Source organism: Mchenga conophoros, linkage group LG18 (genome assembly GCF_057382185.1).
Source record: "Mchenga conophoros isolate Kocher_MC1m ecotype Shallow Benthic linkage group LG18, M_conophoros_male_GT1.1, whole genome shotgun sequence".
In the NCBI taxonomy this organism is placed as follows: Eukaryota; Metazoa; Chordata; class Actinopteri; order Cichliformes; family Cichlidae; genus Mchenga; species Mchenga conophoros.
The window spans coordinates 13,153,151-13,171,777 of NC_140543.1; the positions used below are offsets into that span (position 1 = coordinate 13,153,151).

The 18,627-nt window shown below is 38.6% G+C and overlaps 1 protein-coding gene across 3 annotated transcripts; it reads right to left on the reverse strand.

Moving 5' to 3' along the window:
• Nucleotides 1-3,770: 3,770 nt before the first annotated feature.
• Nucleotides 3,771-17,984, reverse strand: ranbp3b (RAN binding protein 3b). Of its 3 annotated transcripts, none has more exons than XM_085253868.1 (17): nucleotides 17,890-17,984; nucleotides 16,048-16,103; nucleotides 15,692-15,728; nucleotides 15,522-15,599; nucleotides 15,337-15,408; nucleotides 12,644-12,709; nucleotides 11,703-11,795; nucleotides 11,422-11,531; nucleotides 9,790-9,909; nucleotides 8,371-8,471; nucleotides 8,184-8,259; nucleotides 7,978-8,074; nucleotides 7,358-7,482; nucleotides 7,136-7,256; nucleotides 6,375-6,517; nucleotides 5,105-5,300; nucleotides 3,771-4,986 (listed from the first exon to the last, which is right to left on the reverse strand). In XM_085253868.1, exons 1-17 carry the CDS (start codon nucleotides 17,909-17,911, stop codon nucleotides 4,943-4,945), a joined length of 1,557 nt encoding a protein of 518 aa, XP_085109994.1. In that variant the 5' UTR covers nucleotides 17,912-17,984; the 3' UTR covers nucleotides 3,771-4,942. The 3 variants fall into 3 exon arrangements, with proteins under 3 accessions (XP_085109994.1, XP_085109995.1, XP_085109993.1); XM_085253869.1 differs by lacking the exon at nucleotides 17,890-17,984 and adding an exon at nucleotides 17,526-17,783; XM_085253867.1 differs by lacking the exon at nucleotides 17,890-17,984 and having other exon boundaries at nucleotides 16,048-16,146.
• Nucleotides 17,985-18,627: the final 643 nt, after the last annotated feature.

The window sequence follows — 18,627 nt, forward strand, 5'->3', positions numbered from 1 at the left end:
GCCAAGAAGCAGAAAAGCAGCCCCAGACTGTGTTTGTCTGTTGATATAATGTTCATTTATGAAATGCTGTTAGTTTTATACCCGATGTAACGAGACAGAAAACTTCCAAAAACTTCAACTTTTGACTTGTCAGAATATTTTTCCAAAAGTCTTTGGGATTATCAGATGTTTTTTTAGTAAATGTGAGACGAACCTTTGTTCTTTTTTGGCTTAAAACATTTGTGTCCATGTTTTTTTTTATTTTATTGTTGAATCATCAACACTGGTCATAACTGAGACGAGTGAGGTCTGCAGTTCTTTAAATGAAGCTCTGGGTTCTTTTGTGACCTCCTGGATGAGTTGTGGATAATGGGTCTCAATGTGGTTTCAAAACCTTGGAAATTAGAACTTTGCTTCTCATCTGTTCTTTAGTTTCTTTAGAACGCAGCATTCTGAAATCTTTTAGCCTACTTCCCTTTGCCACACAGGTTATACTCTAACTGATTTCTTGATTCAACAGGTCTGGCAGTAATCAGGCCTGGGTGTGGCTAGTAAAACTGAGCTGAGCTTTCCAAAAACTTTAGTTAATCACAGTTAATGTATGATTTAACAAGAGGAGGCAAATACTTTTCTACACAAGACGGGGTATTAATAAATAAAATCATCAACTGCATTTTGTGTGTATTCATGTTATCGCTGTCTAATATTAACATTTGTTTGTTGCAAATTTGCCACACAAATTTCATCCATTCATTCATTCTAACGGTTTGTTCAAATCACGGTTGCGGTGCAGGGTGGAGCCCATCTCAGCATGTTACCTGTGACAATATTTCCTTGCAAAAGGTTCCTTAAAAAAAATGACGAATTATCCTTCAAATGAAATCATATTAAAACACTCTGTGTGACCACACCACAGATGAAACTGAGAAGGAATAATTCAGTTAGAACAGATGAAGAGTCAGGAAATCTATGGTGACGTTTAAGAGAAGTAAGAAGAGGGTTTAAGCTCCTTGCATAGTAATTTTCATTCGCTATGAGCGTGGAAAGCACTAATGTGTATTTAATTCTTATATATTTCATGTATTAAGGCAAGAAAGGGGAGCAGAAAGACACCAAGTTAGCAATTCTCTTGAATTTATCAGTTCTACTCATCATCCCATCATCATAAAATATGTGAGCGAAGTGAGAGTGGATGGATAAAATAAAAACCTATAAGGCTGGACAAAATGACGACAACCTTACCAATGTTAACCACAGTCTGAACAGACAAATTCTTGATGGGAGTATATTTCCTGAAAAGCCTCGAGTCAAATGCTGACTCCCAAAATTGGCGCCGTATGTCTACAGGTAGCCGCGTATTTCTGTAGCTGCAGTGACACAACAATCTGGATCGATGTGGTAGACTGAACATTTGCAAAACAGACCAATTTCACTTCAAGTATCATCTGCTGTAATATATCAAAAATATTTACCTTAAAGTGTTGCCTAGTAGTATCCACAATACATGGCGATTATGGAAACACTGTGATTATTATTACCTCTTTATGACACCAGTGCCTAAAGCAAACAATAAAAGATGTGATTCAGAGCACCAGTTATGTTCGAACACGCTTTTTTTTTTTGGGAGCTAGCTGAAAACCTACCACTTGTCAATATTAAGTCCACTTTTTCCAGGGGATTACTGTTTGTTTATTTAATACTTTTTTTTTTTCAAGGAAAGCTATCTACAAACCCCATAAATCAACACAGGCTTGCAGAGAAGAGGATTTTTCTCATCATCCTATGATGGGAAAAAATTAATCTTAATTTAATGCCAGTCTAACAGCATTACAAAGCATTACAAAATACATTTAAACCCAGTGCTTTGGATCCACATGCTCAAGTTTCATTATTCATTATATGTGAAGATAAATGAAGAACTGGAGCTCAATTTTTTTTTTTACTGCAAAGCAGAATTCATGACTATATTTGGGAGACATCCCCAAGATAACACATGGAAACTAGGATGAGATGCCTAATGAAAAGTCTAGCTAGAGCTCCAGTGTGACTACAAAAGATAAGAGGACAGACTCAGCAGTGGAAACCACGTTAGCACATTTATGTTTCACCTATGTTTTAGTATGCTCTAAATTTCTTCTTGAATGTCTGTGGCTTGCCAACTCTAGTAGAAAACTGTGGTCTTATATTTCTTCAGCCTTAAAAAGTGCTTGTGATCCATTTGATCAGCTGGAAAATAAATGTGGTCCAAATCTGTGCAGGACCAGCAAGTTTTCTATGAAGAACAGATGCAGGGCTAAAACAAACTATTCACAAGGTATGCATTTAAGGAAATATTTTATTTCTGCAAAAACAGACAACAGGAAATAAGATTTTCTGTCTTTCTTTAGAATTGCCTTGAAAAAACTGTTCTAACCTTGTCGTAATTATGCTAGTAATAAATTTATGCTTCACATTGTTTCATTAGTTCCTCCATTTTTTCATGTATCAGTTTGATGGTGTTATGGTAAGTTTAAACCTTGGCATAGATACCAATCGCCAAGAAGTTCTGGGAGAAAAACCCTTTTAGTCACAGTAGCTGAGTGTTAGTGGAAAACCCTGATAAGTACAGTCCCAATTTTAAGCTCCATTTAAGTCGAGACCATGTCCCAATCTCTCTATTCTGACCTAACAAGCTGAATCACAACCTGACTAACTGCTTTGTTCGTATAACTAACTTTAAAACGCATTGCGGTTATAACTTAGTCATTACATAGTTTGACCTCACTACTGACAAAAGCCAGGTGAAAAAACTATTCAAGTGTGTCTCCATTTAAATCACCTTTGGTGGCTTTCTTCTGATTTTAGAACTGGGGGTATGCATGTTGTGCAATTCATTTTCCTCTCTGATGCTTATCTCACCTCCTTCCCCACTACTTTAAAGTACTTTGAGAAAATGTTAAGAAGATTTCTATTGTTTGCGGCCCAATCTTTCAGGTGAAAACCAAATGGTTTATGTGTGAAGTTTAATGTTTGGGAATTCAATGAGGCGAAGATCCTTTGTGCTGACGACGACCCTGCTTTTAACGACATGTTCACAAAGTCAACAATCTTTCAAACAAACACCATCACAATAAAGATGCGTGCCCTTGGTTGTTACCAGTATTTAGATTTTTAAAAGAAAAGCATGAAGATGAATCACATTTGATGAGAATTAAAGAGAATCTGCAGCGCACGTCAAGGCCTCAAGTAAAACTCCAAAAAGTTAGTAGTGCTTGACTTGTTACACTAGCCCAGCATCTAAGCTCAGAGTGTTTAGCTTTGACTTTCACCACACAACTGCAATCATTTACGGGAGACGCTGCAGAAAAATGCTTTCCTGCCGAGTCACCACAGAAAGGCAGATAAGGCTAAGAATTTGCGAGCAGTGGCAGTTATGTTTCTAGTTTGGATGTATACGATTAGGCTGGGCTGTTATGATAGGTACATGCATCAAATATTCATGACCTTGTGCCTGATGAATACTGTATATAAACAAGATTTAGTCTGATTCCTGCTCAGTGCAGTCAGCACAGCATTCATCAACCTGCAGGCCAGATCCAGCACATGAATACAAAACAGATAGGCTGTTCTCATTCCACGTATTCAATTATGTCCAAGGGTAAAATTTGTTCCCTCTTTAGAGAGCTATTCATTATTGTACTGTTGCTTACAGGTACTACTTATCACTAGAGACAATGTCTAAGTATTACATATACTATACTGATACCCCTCTTGCTAGTGCAGAAAACCCAGTTTCAGAGGGAACAATAGCGGTCAGTCCAAAATGGTTTATTTTGTAAAGGGGGCAGCTGGAGATGAGAAAACATGGTGCGCTACTAAATGATGATATATTCAAATGTACATGACATTCAAAGGGTATTACAGTTGTCACTCAAATTTTCCACACATGAATTCTTTCATTCAAAACCTTTTTTCCAAATGTAAATGGATAAAATAAAAAAAAATCTTCAACATAAAAATATGAATCAACACGATAAACCCCTGGGATGCTGGAAAAGGAGAAAAGTAACAGTTACATGCAGAATGTAGACGGGTGAGTTCATGTTTTTTCTAATTTTGGAAAAAAGTAAAAACCAGACGCTGAATGACTAACACATCGTAGAAATCTAGACGAAACATTGTGGTGAACTGCCCTTTTGTCCCCAAATCATTAACTCACATTAGCGGAAACTGCACTGTTTCAGTCTTTTATTTGCTATAATATAGGTCAATAGGAAATATAAGAAACTGCTATTAATGACAACTCGAGTGGTCTTGGCTAGCCATTACAAACAGCACATATGTGTTGAGATGCCTCATGAAAATGACAGCCCAAAATAAATTACATTTGCCAAAACTTAACGCACAGACTGGTCAGGATGAGGGGGGCAAGAGGAAGGCTGGACTTGATGTAAGAGAAAAAAAAAAGAAAAGAAAAAACAACAAACGACTGGATGACGAGTCAAATACGATGTGAATGAAGCTCCTCTGGATGTGTGGTGTCCAGAGGTACGGCTGTAGAGTGAGTATAAAGGTCCCAAAGTAGAAACTGCAGTCTTAACATGTGCCATACTTTAAAATGTAGAGGAAAACACCCTTACACTCATCAATATGATGAGCAGAGAAGTCCCAAACCAAAGCTTTGAAGTCTTTATTTTTGCTATCGGGGAGAGGAAGAAAAAAAAAATACTCGAGAACAAAAATTAAACACAAAAACAGGAGAGGGCGGGAAGAAACGACTCCAGATATTACGCTGAACGCAGAGAAGATGAACTGCACGAGTTGGGTGAGACACTCCGGCACAGGGGGTTATTTCCTGGAGCTAGACTTCTAATATCCAAAAGTACTGGTCTGGAGGACCCACGTTGGTCATGGGGTGTCCATGGAGATGCCTGCAGCAAAATGCTTCTACAGCGGCATCTCAGCAGGCTTTCCAAGAGTGACGCTATGTGCTTCCAGCTGCCTGGCTCTCTCCTCCCTCTGAATTACCTGCAGGAGCAGAGTCGCAACATGTCAGCAAAGGTATTTTAGTTGAATCACTGAAAAACAAACAAGAGCTGCTGCAGTAAAAACTAGAAAATCAAAATAAGAAATACAAATCACTGACTTGTAGCAGGAGTAGAGGCTGAAGCGGAGGCAGAGGCATTGTCCTCCTCGTCGCTGTCATCCTCGTTGGACTGCGGTACCTCGGCATCGGGGATGGTTGTTGCCGGGGTCTCGGACTCCTGTTCCACCCTGCTCTTCAGGGCCAGGATACGGTGATGTAACGCTGCAGCCAGCTGACCTACGTCTTTAGAGCTACCCTAAATATGCAAAAGTGTAAACAAAATTCAGCCACATGGACATGACACATGCACATTGCATTGGTACACTGTAACGCTCCATTTGCAGGATTTTCCAAATTATCAGTAGGATGACTTCATCTTGTTGAGAACGCAGCAGCCAGAGTCCTTACAGATTTCAACATATTACCCAGCTACTGAAGTCACTTCACTGGCTCCCAGTTCAACACAGAATTACCTGTACAAGTACTTCTACAAACTTATAAAGCTCTCAGTAGTTTGCCCTCCCAGTTCATCTCTGACTTTCTCAGTATCTATAACCTAATTAGATCTTTTAACTATTCTCAGAATTAGATCCAAGTGTGCTGAGGGTGCTTCAGTTACTGTGGAAACTGAACCTTGGAACAAGCTGCCTGCTGACTTGAGGTCATTTACAACTGTTTACACTTTACAAAACAAGCTTAAAGCCTCTTTTTTTAAACTTTCTTGTAAAGTTAGTTTTTTATTGCTTTGACTTAAGTAAGCCTACATTTGTTTTTATGTTTTTCATGTTTGGGTTATGCACACTGAGTTTACATTTAATGAAATGTGTTATATGAATTATAAAATTGCCACTTCGATACGCAGATGTTTCAGATTAAATGCTTTCCAAAACCCACAGAACGGCTGGAATGTTAAACATCTGGGGGAGGAAGTAATGCATTTTATTAAGAACAGTTTTTAACTACCTCAAAATAATATGTTTGAAAGCAGTATTCTTGTACCAACTGTAGGCATTGAATGTTTTAATATCACAGGACAATACTGAGCTGATCAAATTAATAACATGGAAATGTATTCACCCTTTACTAAAGAGGAAAAATACACAAAAACAGAATGAGACCGATGATAAAGACGCATTAACAGTGGAAGGGACAGCGTGAAACCGAGGCAGAATATGTTTCACCACTTCAATGCTTGTTAAAAAAAAAGAAATTACAATTTTCTGTGTTTTTCTTACTTTTGATGTATACACAGGGAGGGGAAAAACACTTAAAAGCTAACACCCTTTGGAAAAATGAAATGTCCAAATGTTAAACGTTTAGTAACACATACCGATATTAGGAAGACCTTGACACCCTGGTCCTCCGTGTCCATGGCAGTGATTCGTACACTCTTCTCGCTGGCCTTGTCCACTTGCATCTGGGGCCAAAGTTTAGTGTTGAGGATCAACCGGAGGCTGCCCTGGGTCCTCATTACTGCAACACACGACAGCAGTGACATACAGATGCAAATATGCACGTGTTTACCATTTCAGCCCACTGACTGTAAAATCTCTTCACTAAACAGGCACAACTAGTATTTGCAGTAAATACACAGCTATAGTCCTAGAAACTGCTCTGTTCTGTCACTGAGAATGTGATTTGTACCAGGATTTCACAGTCTAGTCAAATATTAACCAGGATACAGTGAAAGGAAACTTCTGAAACTGTTGAATATTCATTAAAAACAAAACTTCAGAATGCTTGTCCACTTAGATTTTGATTTGTCTGAATGAAACCACCATATATAAACATTACCACAATACTACTGCGGTGGCCAGTCAACAGAGCCATGTAGTAGGAACAGACTCCCTCTTGTGTTCATTGTTAGGTTTTGTCATAACACGTGTAATCAAAACAAAAGGTATGTTTTGGTTTACTGAGATAATAGTCGCCCCTACCTGTCCCGGTAGAATAACAGTAAAAACAATCTGATGCTTTCGTCCGCTAAAGCTATTTGGGTGACTGAATTGTAAAAACAAACGTGCACATTCATAACAGAAAGGGTTTTTTTTTTTTTTCCTCTCTCCAGCAGCTTTTTGAAGGTGCTTTTACCTAGACGGGACTGTAGCGTGCCGTCGTCTGTCGATGCCATGTCATTGAGCCTCAGCAAACCCCGACCTCTCTCTATCCACGACTGAGCAGTCTTCTCAAAAACATACAACTTGCACTGCATCTGAAGTAAAAGAGGAGGGGGAAAAAAAGAAGATTATAAAACATTCTCACCATGTTATTCGCTGCACATCTTCAAGTGAAATACCCCGCCTTGTCTTTCACCTGTAAAACATTGCTTTCTGATTCCTCTCCAGTTTTCACATCGACTTTCTCTAAGATGCACTTCTTGGCTGTGGCTTTGGTGTATGCTGCTGCAGACTCCTCCAAAGACTCTGACACGTTGTTCACTGGTGAAATAAAACACAAACATATAACTGATCCTTTAGCAACACAGAAACAGTGCTACTGCAGGGTAATCAAGGAGCTTGTCTTCCATCCCCGAACAGAGAAGCTTGATAATGTTCTCTGCATCATTTCCAGAGCAGAGGCACTTGAGCTCTGCGCCCACATTTATGATTGCTTGGGCACTGAGTAGCTATGAAATGGTAAATTATTTTTCAAAGTCACCGAACAAAGTAAAATATTCTCTCACTCAGTATTCCCCTTTTGTATGTTAAGACACGAACCCTGGACACTTTAAAACCTTGCTTCTATGACATAAATCAAGCTTTTTTCTTTTTAGGTGGACTTTAAGTTTAAGACAATATAAAACGAATATACAGTCATAAGCCCACAGGTCTTGTTTTTGTCTTGAGTGGAGTAAAGTTTTGTGCTTACACCTACTAGTAATCAATCCAAATAGCAACCATTTTTGTAAATAATAGGAGGGGTGGGTTTTTTACCTTTCTCTGGGGTGGCTTCCTGCGATGAGGGCTCTGAAGCAGGGGCAGCTGACACGTCTTTATTTTCCTCATTTGAAGAGTCACCCTTTGGTGGACTCTGAAAACACAACAGAGTTAATCATTGCAGCTCGTTCAATTGTAGTCATTAGGAATTCTGCAGTATTGCAGGAGGTAAACAGACTATTGAATTCACCCTATTAACTCACCAGAACTCGTTCAGACATATTCTGCCCGAAAACAAATTTTGCTCCACTGTCTGCACTGTTTGTGGCATTTTTTGAACTGAAAAGGCAGAAATGCAAGTGTGCATCAACGCGTTGATCAAAGTTAATACTGAATTTTGCAGAAATACTATTTTAAAAAAATGTAGAAGTAGAACACATTTTTAATTACCTTGTGGTAGAGATGTACTGCAAGAAATAATTTGTGCCCTCTGATTGAGAGTCCAGTGGCACGCCGTCCTTTGAATTGTCTTCTTTATTGTTTTCCTCCAACTAGAGAGAGAGAGAGAGAGAGCGAGAGCAAGAGCGAGAGAGAGAGACACACAGGAAGGAAATCTTACGACAGAAAGTAGATTAAGAAATCTCTACAGACAATCCTTAACCAACCCAATATGATGTAATCCAAGCATCATGTTGGTCCAAGCAATAAGTAAGCACTTGTTTCATGTCCACTTTAAAGTTTCACAATAAATATTTCCACTTACTCTTAAAAAAAAAAGTGCCATCTTGTGTGAAGAATGTGATGTCATTAGGTGGGTTGGTTATTAGCATATAACTTGTGACAGCTAAAAAGCAGCCTAAGGCTCACTTTTATGGTGCCCCTGACTGCAGCAATGAGTTTTATGTTAAAAACAAAAACTAGAATATCTTGTCCACTCTGTCTCATAGGCAGAAAGTGGTTTCTTCACTGTTGGCTAGCTGCACTGAAACGGGAATTACCAAAACTAGCCATAATGCTCAGGTTTGTAGATGACTTTGTAAAATAGGTCTGTGTGAGGGAGAGCCTGTTTGAGTCAGATGTTCACTGAACCAACTAGCTGGAGTCAAGCACCTTCCCCACTATTTGATTTGATCTCATGAGGTCGGTGTACAGACCGAGCGACCAATCAGCCGACAGAGTGCATACCCAGAAAATAGGATCAGTAGGTTTAACCCCCAGTTATTTCGAAGTTAAATCTTTCTTTTCACAAGCACAGCGAAACTACAAGATAACTGGTTACTACATGCATTACAAACATAACGTTTCTTATCAAAGCAAGATTAGGAATCCTGATAACCATCAGCATCTTCGCAGGTGGGACTCTTCACGTCTCACTCCCCTTCACTTATTTTAATTTACTTCATATTAGAAGTGAGTAAAAGTTATCAGTGAGATAATGTGCTTACCTAAACAATTTTCCACAGCAGTTTCCCAACAGAATTTCAAAACCAAAACAAACAAAGAAGGGTTCCAAGAACTACGGCATCTCTTCCTTGGAAGCTCCTGTGTGCCCCCCCCTTGGGTCATCGCCCACATTAATCTATTCCCCTCTGAACATCCTGATGATGGTAGGCTTCTTGATTGCACTTTGGTAAGAAACTTAGTTGCATTTGCACTGTGTCACCAGTTAGACTAACATTACCATATGTTAGCTATTAGCAGCAACCAACCAACAACGTCACATTATGTACTAAACAGGATGGTGCTACACATGCTATAGAAAACTTTATTTTTTAAATCCAATTTCACCAAACACACACACACTATTGCTTGACACAAAAATTCTTGCTTCGAATTCACCTGCTCACAGCCAGCAGAAGGAAAACTCACCTTTGCTCTGTCTTTGATATTCTGACCAAACACAAATGATATTGCTACATTTGACTCTTTCTTCTCTTTTCTTTCTCCATCCTTGTTACCACTCGAGCCATCTTCCTCATTTTCATGTTTCTGAAACAGGAAGAAACAGAGCAGCAGGGTCAACTAATATAACTAGTGTTCACTGAGCCTTTATCAGATTTGAAGGATCTTTTACCAACAAGAACTTCCCCTGCATGCAGCAAGTTTCATTAATATCTTCCACAAACCACACTGACTGCAACTTGCACCGTAACTGTGTTTGCAGTTGACTGTGCATTGCATAAAAACAAACGGGACCCAGTCTCACTTAGAAAAAAGTGACATTGCACTTTTAGCAGTCTGGGTCATTGTCAAGTATGTAGCCAAAATACTAGAAAAGTGGCATACAGCAGCAAGACGTGCCTAATTTTCCTAATGCAAATCCATTTACCTAGCAAGCCTATTAGTGGCACAGCAATATAGTTAATATTTCTGGATGAAACTCATTGCAGATCATTTAGTTACTAGTTAATTCATGCAATGTAGTGTGAAGTTCCCATCATAAAGAATCAAGAATAAGAATCAGCAAGCTGCCCGAGTCTCTGGTCTCACTGCAAATCCAGCTGCATAGCTTTAGACAGTGGCTAGTAATAACACTCTGAAGAGCTAGTGAAGGGCCAGCTGCAGACAACAACAGTGGATTTAGGGTCTATGCACAGGATAAAAACGTACAATTTCCTTTATTCATCCTTACAAAGAATCAACGGTTGTAATATCCAGTATTGTGGGAAACTGAATACAACTATGCTAACCCTGCTGAAGCACATATATGTGCGGCCAAATGACTCCAAGGCGGTCTCGTTCATTTTCATGCTGTTTGAAGAAATGTGTCCAAGCAACATCTGTGCTTCATTATTTCTTCAATTATCAGAATTTCTAACATACTTGTGACTTAAGAAATAATGAAGCCAAAATGTTTGCTTTACTTGTACAAATGATACGCATGTGAATGAGTCATCACTTTGAAGTCATTTGGACTTTATTGGGTGCTGAAACCGAAGCCTAATCATAATTAATTTATTAAAAACAGTCACAGCACAAATTTTTATTTGGCCTAAACAAATGACTGAAACTGGCTGGACTGCTGTTCTGAACACTACGAGGAGCAAACTCATGCAACCTGTGTGGTTTCTCTTTGTTAGTCAAATTATGTTTGCCTTTTTCAGCTGTGGCTGAAAGATTCATTAAAGAAACAAACAAACAAAAACCCTGTAACGATGGAGACCTGAGGTAATGACAGAAAAGCAAGTGTTGCAATGTAGTAACATGTTTGTAGTAACAGTTTACACATGTATGTTTTAATAAATAGGTTTATATTATTTAATCAAATGTAAACAAAAAACATTTTTAAAAAAACAAACATGAATTTTCTATGCTGGAGCTTTTCATTCTATGACTTGTGTCTATTAACACAGTAAAAAGACAAATATGTCAACAGGACAAATAAAACACACAAGCAAAAACTGTAATACAAAAACTCAACAAACAAAAACTGCAGGAAATGCAGTCATGTTTGATTTCTGTCTCCTAATTATAAATTGTTTAGGTTTCGCTTCTTCTCACCGGTGTCTTAGTCAGCGTGGCTGAGTGCTCTGTGTTGTTCAGGAAGAGGGACTGGGTCACAGGTGCACCATCTGATGACTTTTTCACACCATTGGTTCCACAACTGGAATCTACAGACAGAAAAAAAAGGGAAATTATTCCAACTTTTCACCTATCCTGATAGCATTTGAAGCGACACACCTCATGAGCAAAACAGCTTGCACAGTGAGAACAACGACTGCAATTATATCTTAAATTACATGTGATTAACTAATGAGTGTAAGACTCTGAGCTTTACTCACTGGACTCTAAATGTGATTTAGAGGGCGGTGCCTGGAGAACTGCAGGGCGGAGGACACTGCGTTGCTGCTCCTTGGGTTTCTGACTAGGGACACCTGCAACCGAGGCAGTTTTTCTCATGCTTTGTACACACAGTTATATCTTTTATATGTACATGTTGATGTGTGGGCTGCTCAGAAAGAATTTTTTGGATTCACTAAAAATAATCTGCAAATATTCAAAGCTTTGCCTGGGAGTAGAGTACAAGTAAGGGGTAGGTCAATATGACATTAGTAGTCATTTGGGATCCCTTCATTTGAGGGGGGGGGGGGGGCATATTTGCACAATCTGATGTTATTCCAGACCATAACCTGCATTCAAATGCTTGACTTTTTGTGACAGCTTTCAAACATAGTTGTAACTTGTATAATCATATCAATTGTTCATGAGGACTGTACCAATGTCAGTGCTGATAATTAAGATTAAATGTCCTCATCAGATAAAGCCTGAATAATAAATGATAATGCATAATGAACAGGATCGGTCTGAGTAAACATCTGCCAAGGATGAAAGTTCCCTCCACCCTGTGCATGAACTGAGTGTCTGGATCAACAATGAGTTTACATCTAGATGGGTTTTTTTGAGCCTCATGATGATATCTGATGATATCTGCCAGTTTTTCTTATTTCAGTAACAAATCTAAAGTAATTGTGAAGATATGATGCAATTTTGCTCCATCTAAAACAGTAGAAACCTTTTCCAAATATTTTGTATGTGTGGACCAAGTAACACCTAATGCAAAAACATTTCATGCAAATCCAGCAATAGCTTTTGTATTATACTGCAAATAAACAGAAAAACTGAACCAACTACAAAAGCTACTTGCCAGATTTTTGTGGTCAGGTATATAACAAAACCATAGTATAAATAGTAAAAATAACACAAAAACATGTTAAACATCTACCTGAACTTGGTGCCTGTCCATGTATGAGAGTCGGTGGTTTTAAACGGAACCCCACGGGCTTCTCCTCTGGTGTAACAAACCATAAAAAGAAGCAAAAGTTAAAAAAAAAAAAACATATTCAGGTATTGCACAACAACCTAATGTGAGCATGCGCTTCTGTCTTTGCAAATTTTGTAACCACAGAGCCAGTTACCACAGCAACCCTTGTACGGCCTTAAGAGTTGTGTTGGAATCTCAGTAATATGGCGGGCTCTAGGGCCTTTGATCTATTTCTACCGCCGTCTCTTCATCTCAGTGGCTTTATTGGGATACCATCAAGTAATCAGCACTAGAACAGAAACCCAAAAGCACATGCGAAAAGCCACATCCTGTTTGTCCTCAGCGTTTAGGAGACCCTTCCAGTGTGCATAAATGTGTGAAGCTTAGATTACACAGATGCTAAAGAAAAACATTTTCAATCTAATTATAAGAAGTATTTGCATAATTAAATATAAATGAATGTGAATATCTTTCAACATTTTTACTAACCAGCAACTCTCAGGACATGCATGCAAACAATGAAGAAAAAAACCACACAAGCAATAAAAGCACTATAAACATTTTAAATGCAACTAAAATAACCAAACTTCCAGCACAGTGTAGTTCTGCGTCCCTATTAACAACATTTTTTGAGTCTGTTCATCATTATTTTTACTTTCAAATACACACATTATGTAACATGCTTCAGGCAGTTATTATCTACAGCCTGTTTGTTTGCTCAAGTGGAAGTCCTCTCCGTAAATCTGTTGACTAGTGATTTAAACCTCTACGTCACTTTTCAATTGAGCTCAAGCCATTAAAGCAAAAAAGAAAAAAAAAAGAAGATTGGGTCACTTATCTTTGACAAGAGATGGGATTAAAAAAAAAATCCATAAAAATCATACTTCCTTATTCTCCCTTAAAGTGCTTCTGCAATAATAATTTCATATCTCTATTAACTAGTCAGTATTTTTCATAATGATATTTTCCCCCATTTTGACTCGTCTTACCAGTGTAATATGACCTTGATGAAAGTGATTCAACAAATTAAAGTATGAACGGCTACTCGGCAAATGACTGATTAAGCTGAGCTTCACAAATTAAACAAAATCATTTAACATCTAAAGTGATACAACAAATTTACTGGTCAGACATCCTATAAATATTATGCTTTGGCAGGAAAACCAGACACAGACGAGTGCTGCTGAGTTCAAAGCAAAGTTACCACAAGATAATTATTTACAAGCTTTGTGTTAGAGATATGCTACTGATAAACAATGTTGTTAATCCAGCTTCACCCTAACTTCCTCTCCTTACAGTTACTGTTTAATTTCTTATTTAACAAATATGCATATGTTTTTGTTCCCATTAGCCTAATTTATGCCAACTAACATAACTACTTTTTTGGCCTTGTAGACTTCCTGTGCAAATGAACAACAGATATATAAACTGCAAATGACTAAATGTATTGTTTGGGGTGGGGGGATTTACATGGCTTTTTAACTTAACAAAAGGGCATAAACAACATAAAAAAATGACAAATTTTAGTTTGACACAAACACACCTCTAACCCTGGCAAGGAGCTTGCCCAAGCAAGGTCATGAAGCGGAAACCTTTAAAGTTTAAAGCCCAACTTACCCTAACCTACCAGCTGCAGCTTGTTTAGAATTTCAGGTTATATTTTATACATTTGCAAAGAAAGAAATACTTCAATTACAAAGAAGGATCTAATGTGGGAACAGCTATTATATCCAAGTCATACTGTATTCATAGAAAGACACCATAGACACCTAAGACGGCGCTAAATAAACTAGCTTTTAATACCCAATAAGCTAGTCCTCTGTAGCAGTGGCACTTGGAAAATTGCTGTCAGCTATCACCACATGACACTAGGAAATCATAATAACAAACCCTATGTATTTACTAATGTTAACCTTAACTCTGCCTTTTTTAAATTCAAGCATCACACATTTGTTTTCCAGTTGAATCTGGCAGTTCAGAGCATGGAGGCAGGATCACAAGCGACTCAAGGCCATATTGTTCTTATAACTTAAAAGAAAAACAAATTTTCTGTATTACTGAAGGTTTTGAGAGGGCGGCAAATTACAAAATATAGAAAAAGACTTCTCCCTGCTTGGTATACTGAACGGTCTTTGTGCAACACATGACACAAACTGACAGATCTTTGGAGCAGTGAGAGCCAAATGAGAAATGAGCAAGGAGAAGTGAAATCTCAAACCAGACTAAATACAAAGACTTAAATTTAAGCCAAACAAAAACAAGATGCAGAAATATTTTGAATAATTCAAAAAGTTGTAAAGTAAATACCAATACTACATTTATAAAAATTTGCTTTCAGTTTATGTTTATGCAGTAAAGACTCTGAAAGGACAAAATCAGAGTAAAATAGCTAAATAAGAGTCAACTAGAACTAAGAGTCAACTTGGTGAGAGTTAAGAGTTTGTGACACTTTTAGAATTACCAAAATGATCTGTGACTTAAAATCTTTAAGTGAGCAAAAGCTACTATTTACCAGTTTTAGTGAGCGTCTTGTGCCAACTGCCTTAAATTGTTGAAGCGTTTGATTTTTAATACTGAGATTTTTTTTTTTTTTTTTAACCACAGGGGCCCTTTAAGCTGTGAAAGGAAAACTAATAGTGGTCTAGATTGCTCACCTGGCTCGGAGTCAGAGTTCCCAGTCGGAGACTGGCAGAAACTTGAGGGCATGAATACATTGTTCTTGGGAACTGCAAAGTAACAGACAGGCACTGCACTCAGCATACAAATCAATGTGTACACCACAGGCAAGAAGCAACATAAAGTAAACGCTCTGCTTTGCTTAGTCATCACGTGCCCTTACCAGAATGTGGGGGTGGGAATGATGAGGTCCTTTCCCTTTTCACAGGGGGAGTATAGCTTCCCTCATCTTTATCTGAATCTGAATGAAGTGAAATGATAATGACTGTATGTCAGTTTAAACAGAAAGATAACATGGACAAACAAAGTGGCCAATTTGGATATTTCATTTACCTTCTCCATCCTCTGCACTTGAGCCCTCAGCAGATCTCTGCAAGGAAGTGCAAAATGTTTGGGGGGGGGTTTATTTATACCAAAGGAGCACCATTACTCATAAATCCTAGGTAGCTTTCTTAAATGCATGAAAATTTGACTTAATTAAATTAGAAACAAACTAGCAAGAAAGATGTGCGCTGATTTTGCAGGAAATGCTGCTAACAGTGACAAATTTGAATCCAACAACTTTTCTAGGATGTGTGCTTTTCAGAAACTCAGCTTGACTAAATGTTGGCATAAATAACATCTGCAAACTCAAAAAGGCAATTTTAGCCCTTATAGATAAAGAAAAGCAAAACAAAACAGAAACTTACCTTCTGTGGTTTATCTTTATGGAAAACAAACACAGGGGGCGCTATGGCAGGCTTGTCTGTTAAGAAAAGATGTAGGCTAGTCATCTAAACACTAACTTAAGGTGTGCAGCAGTAAGTGTATTTGGACATCTTCTATTTTATAGACTGTACAGCTGATTAAAAATAAAAAGTCTAACTTTTCAAAAATTGCTGTGGTCAAGATTCCAGTGAGTTAAACAACTGTTCACAACTAATTTAAATGTAAGAAACTTAAAAAGATGACCTGCAAAAATGCAGCTTAACAACAATCTGATTTCTATCTGTGTCAACCAGCCAGGCGAAATCATGCCATCAAACCGAGTACACTAAACTTAACCATACAATCCTATTAGAAGTTCCTGGAACAATTAAATCACATTAAGTTTACCTAAAGTGAACAATCCACAATAAACTAAATAACGTGATCAAATGTGAGATATGCAAATACACGTATTGCAGAATGGGCAAACTAGACAGAGACTGTGTAATTTTAAATAAATAAATAACTAAATGAGAAATTATGACGCTTTCCACCGGTATTTTCTTGCCTCCATAATCTATGATCATAACATAACAAGAATAACTAAAGCCAGGCTAGGCGATAACATGATGTCAGCTCAAGCCACTTAACGACTATGTTCACACTGTACCCTGGTGTAAGATGTGTAATCCTATAACGTTAGCAGACAAAGGTTTTCCTCTGTCTGGGTCAGGCCTGCACACTGAACAGGTGTAGCATCGCTGTAGCTGCGCAAAACATGCATGCATGCGATATCAGCCAAAAGCCGGCAGCACATAGCCACGATTGTTTCCTGAAGCGACAATCACCGCTTTGACACACGCTCCGCATGGTTTAAGCTGATCATTTTTGTGTGAAACTAAAGAAAATGTTGTGTGACCTACATTTTACCCCCACCTTTGTATCTGCTGTCTGTCTCACAATCAGCTAACTTGTCCAATGAATATAAGATTTCCGGCATGAAACACTTCTATTCACATCTGAAATACAAGTAGCCCCAATGCGTCCCTTGCTTATGTTAACCAGTTAGCATATATACCCATCTGACCCTTTTCAGTAAATAGTCGGCGCCACTGGTTGTTCCTTAAAGCCCAGGGAGGTTTAGCTCGATGGCTAGTTAGCCTGCTAATGCGCTCCAACCAGCATGAGTCATGTCGCCTGACAAACAATGTCACTACAGTCCTCACTTCATTCTCCCATATTAGAAGCCAAACAAGATGACAATCTGATTTTGATGGAATAAGAAAACGCGCAAACAAGCAGAGGCTAAACCGAAGCATTGTCTGACTGGCTGACATTTTCCTCTACGCGCCTAAATGAACGTCAAGCAAACCTAAAACGTAAAGCTAACAACATGAAATAAACACGGACACTGTTTCCATTCACTGCTGTTCTTACATATTAGCTTCGTTACACGCTGTGCTTTTCAAATGTGGCTTACCCAAGTTTGGCGTTTATAATCACCTTAGATCGTTTAGCTCACCACAAATGGCAACAAATACACACACACCGACTATAAATAGCCGGGTGCTAGCGTTAGAAGGTAAACCGGCTAACTGACAGGCAGAACTGGAGGGCGTTCCAAGACATTCCAGGTATTACCCCAAGCCCAGCGTTAGCATTGTTAGCCTGTTTGCTAACGCTGTAACCTTATAAACGCCGCGACGTTATTAATCCACCTGAAGTCGCCATTTACGTGTGCCACAGTTGCTTGATTTCAGCTATCAAATATGCAAACCACGAACAGACACGCTTTACATGGCCACAGTAGCTGTATTGTTTTTCTCATTCTGCCACTTACTCACCTTCGTTTGCCAAGTCCGCCATTTTACTTCGACGCTCACACACCCACAACCCACCGCGCAGATAACACCAGTCAAGGCAGCAATGTGCTCAGAGACACCCGTTTGCTAATGCAGCCAGCGACCCCTGCCCTCGCCAAGACTCTTTTTGTAATCCAAAACTCTAGTATATGTCCATGCTTATCGATATGTTTATGTGCTTATTTATAATTCAGCTGGCCCAAAGGAAGAACGTGAAGTTTGCCTGGGTCGCCTAACCCACTATTACAGCTTTCCCAGGCCCCTGTGTACCAACACAGACTTTAAAGGTATTATTAACTACGATAAAGCTGCACAAACACCAGATGATGACATGAATGGCTCAGGTTTCTTAACCTTGAAAACAGTGGTTTGGCGGAAAAACAAAAATACAGCCTTCGAGCACGTCTCAAAGGCATCGCCACAGCCAGTGTTAAGTGGTGATTTAATCAGATTCCCGGTAAAGGTAAACAACCAATGCGTCGTTCATATTTCCTGTTTCTAAATGATGTGTGTCCCGTAATCACTGTGCTTACATTTATACACATGGTTTATGCAAGGTCACCTCATAGTAAAAAGCCCTGTTAGTTTGAATCTATTGCCCCTTTTTTTTTCTCCTGGGGTTTACGCATTGGTGTTGTTTGTAAAGGCCACATTTACAGTGCCAAACATGACAACACCACTGACTTTACTGCAGTGCCAATTGGCTTTGATAGACACACA

Excerpts from the sequence above, each read along its gene's own strand:
- ranbp3b (XM_085253867.1), bottom strand. The coding sequence starts at position 16,131 with ATGACTAGCCTACATCTTTTCTTAACAGACAAGCCTGCCATAGCGCCC. Across the intron at positions 9,910-11,421 it reads CCACGCTGACTAAGACACCG|AAACATGAAAATGAGGAAGA; the intron begins GTGAGAAGAAGC and ends TTCCTGTTTCAG. Across the intron at positions 6,518-7,135 it reads CACGCTACAGTCCCGTCTAG|TAATGAGGACCCAGGGCAGC; the intron begins GTAAAAGCACCT and ends CGTGTGTTGCAG.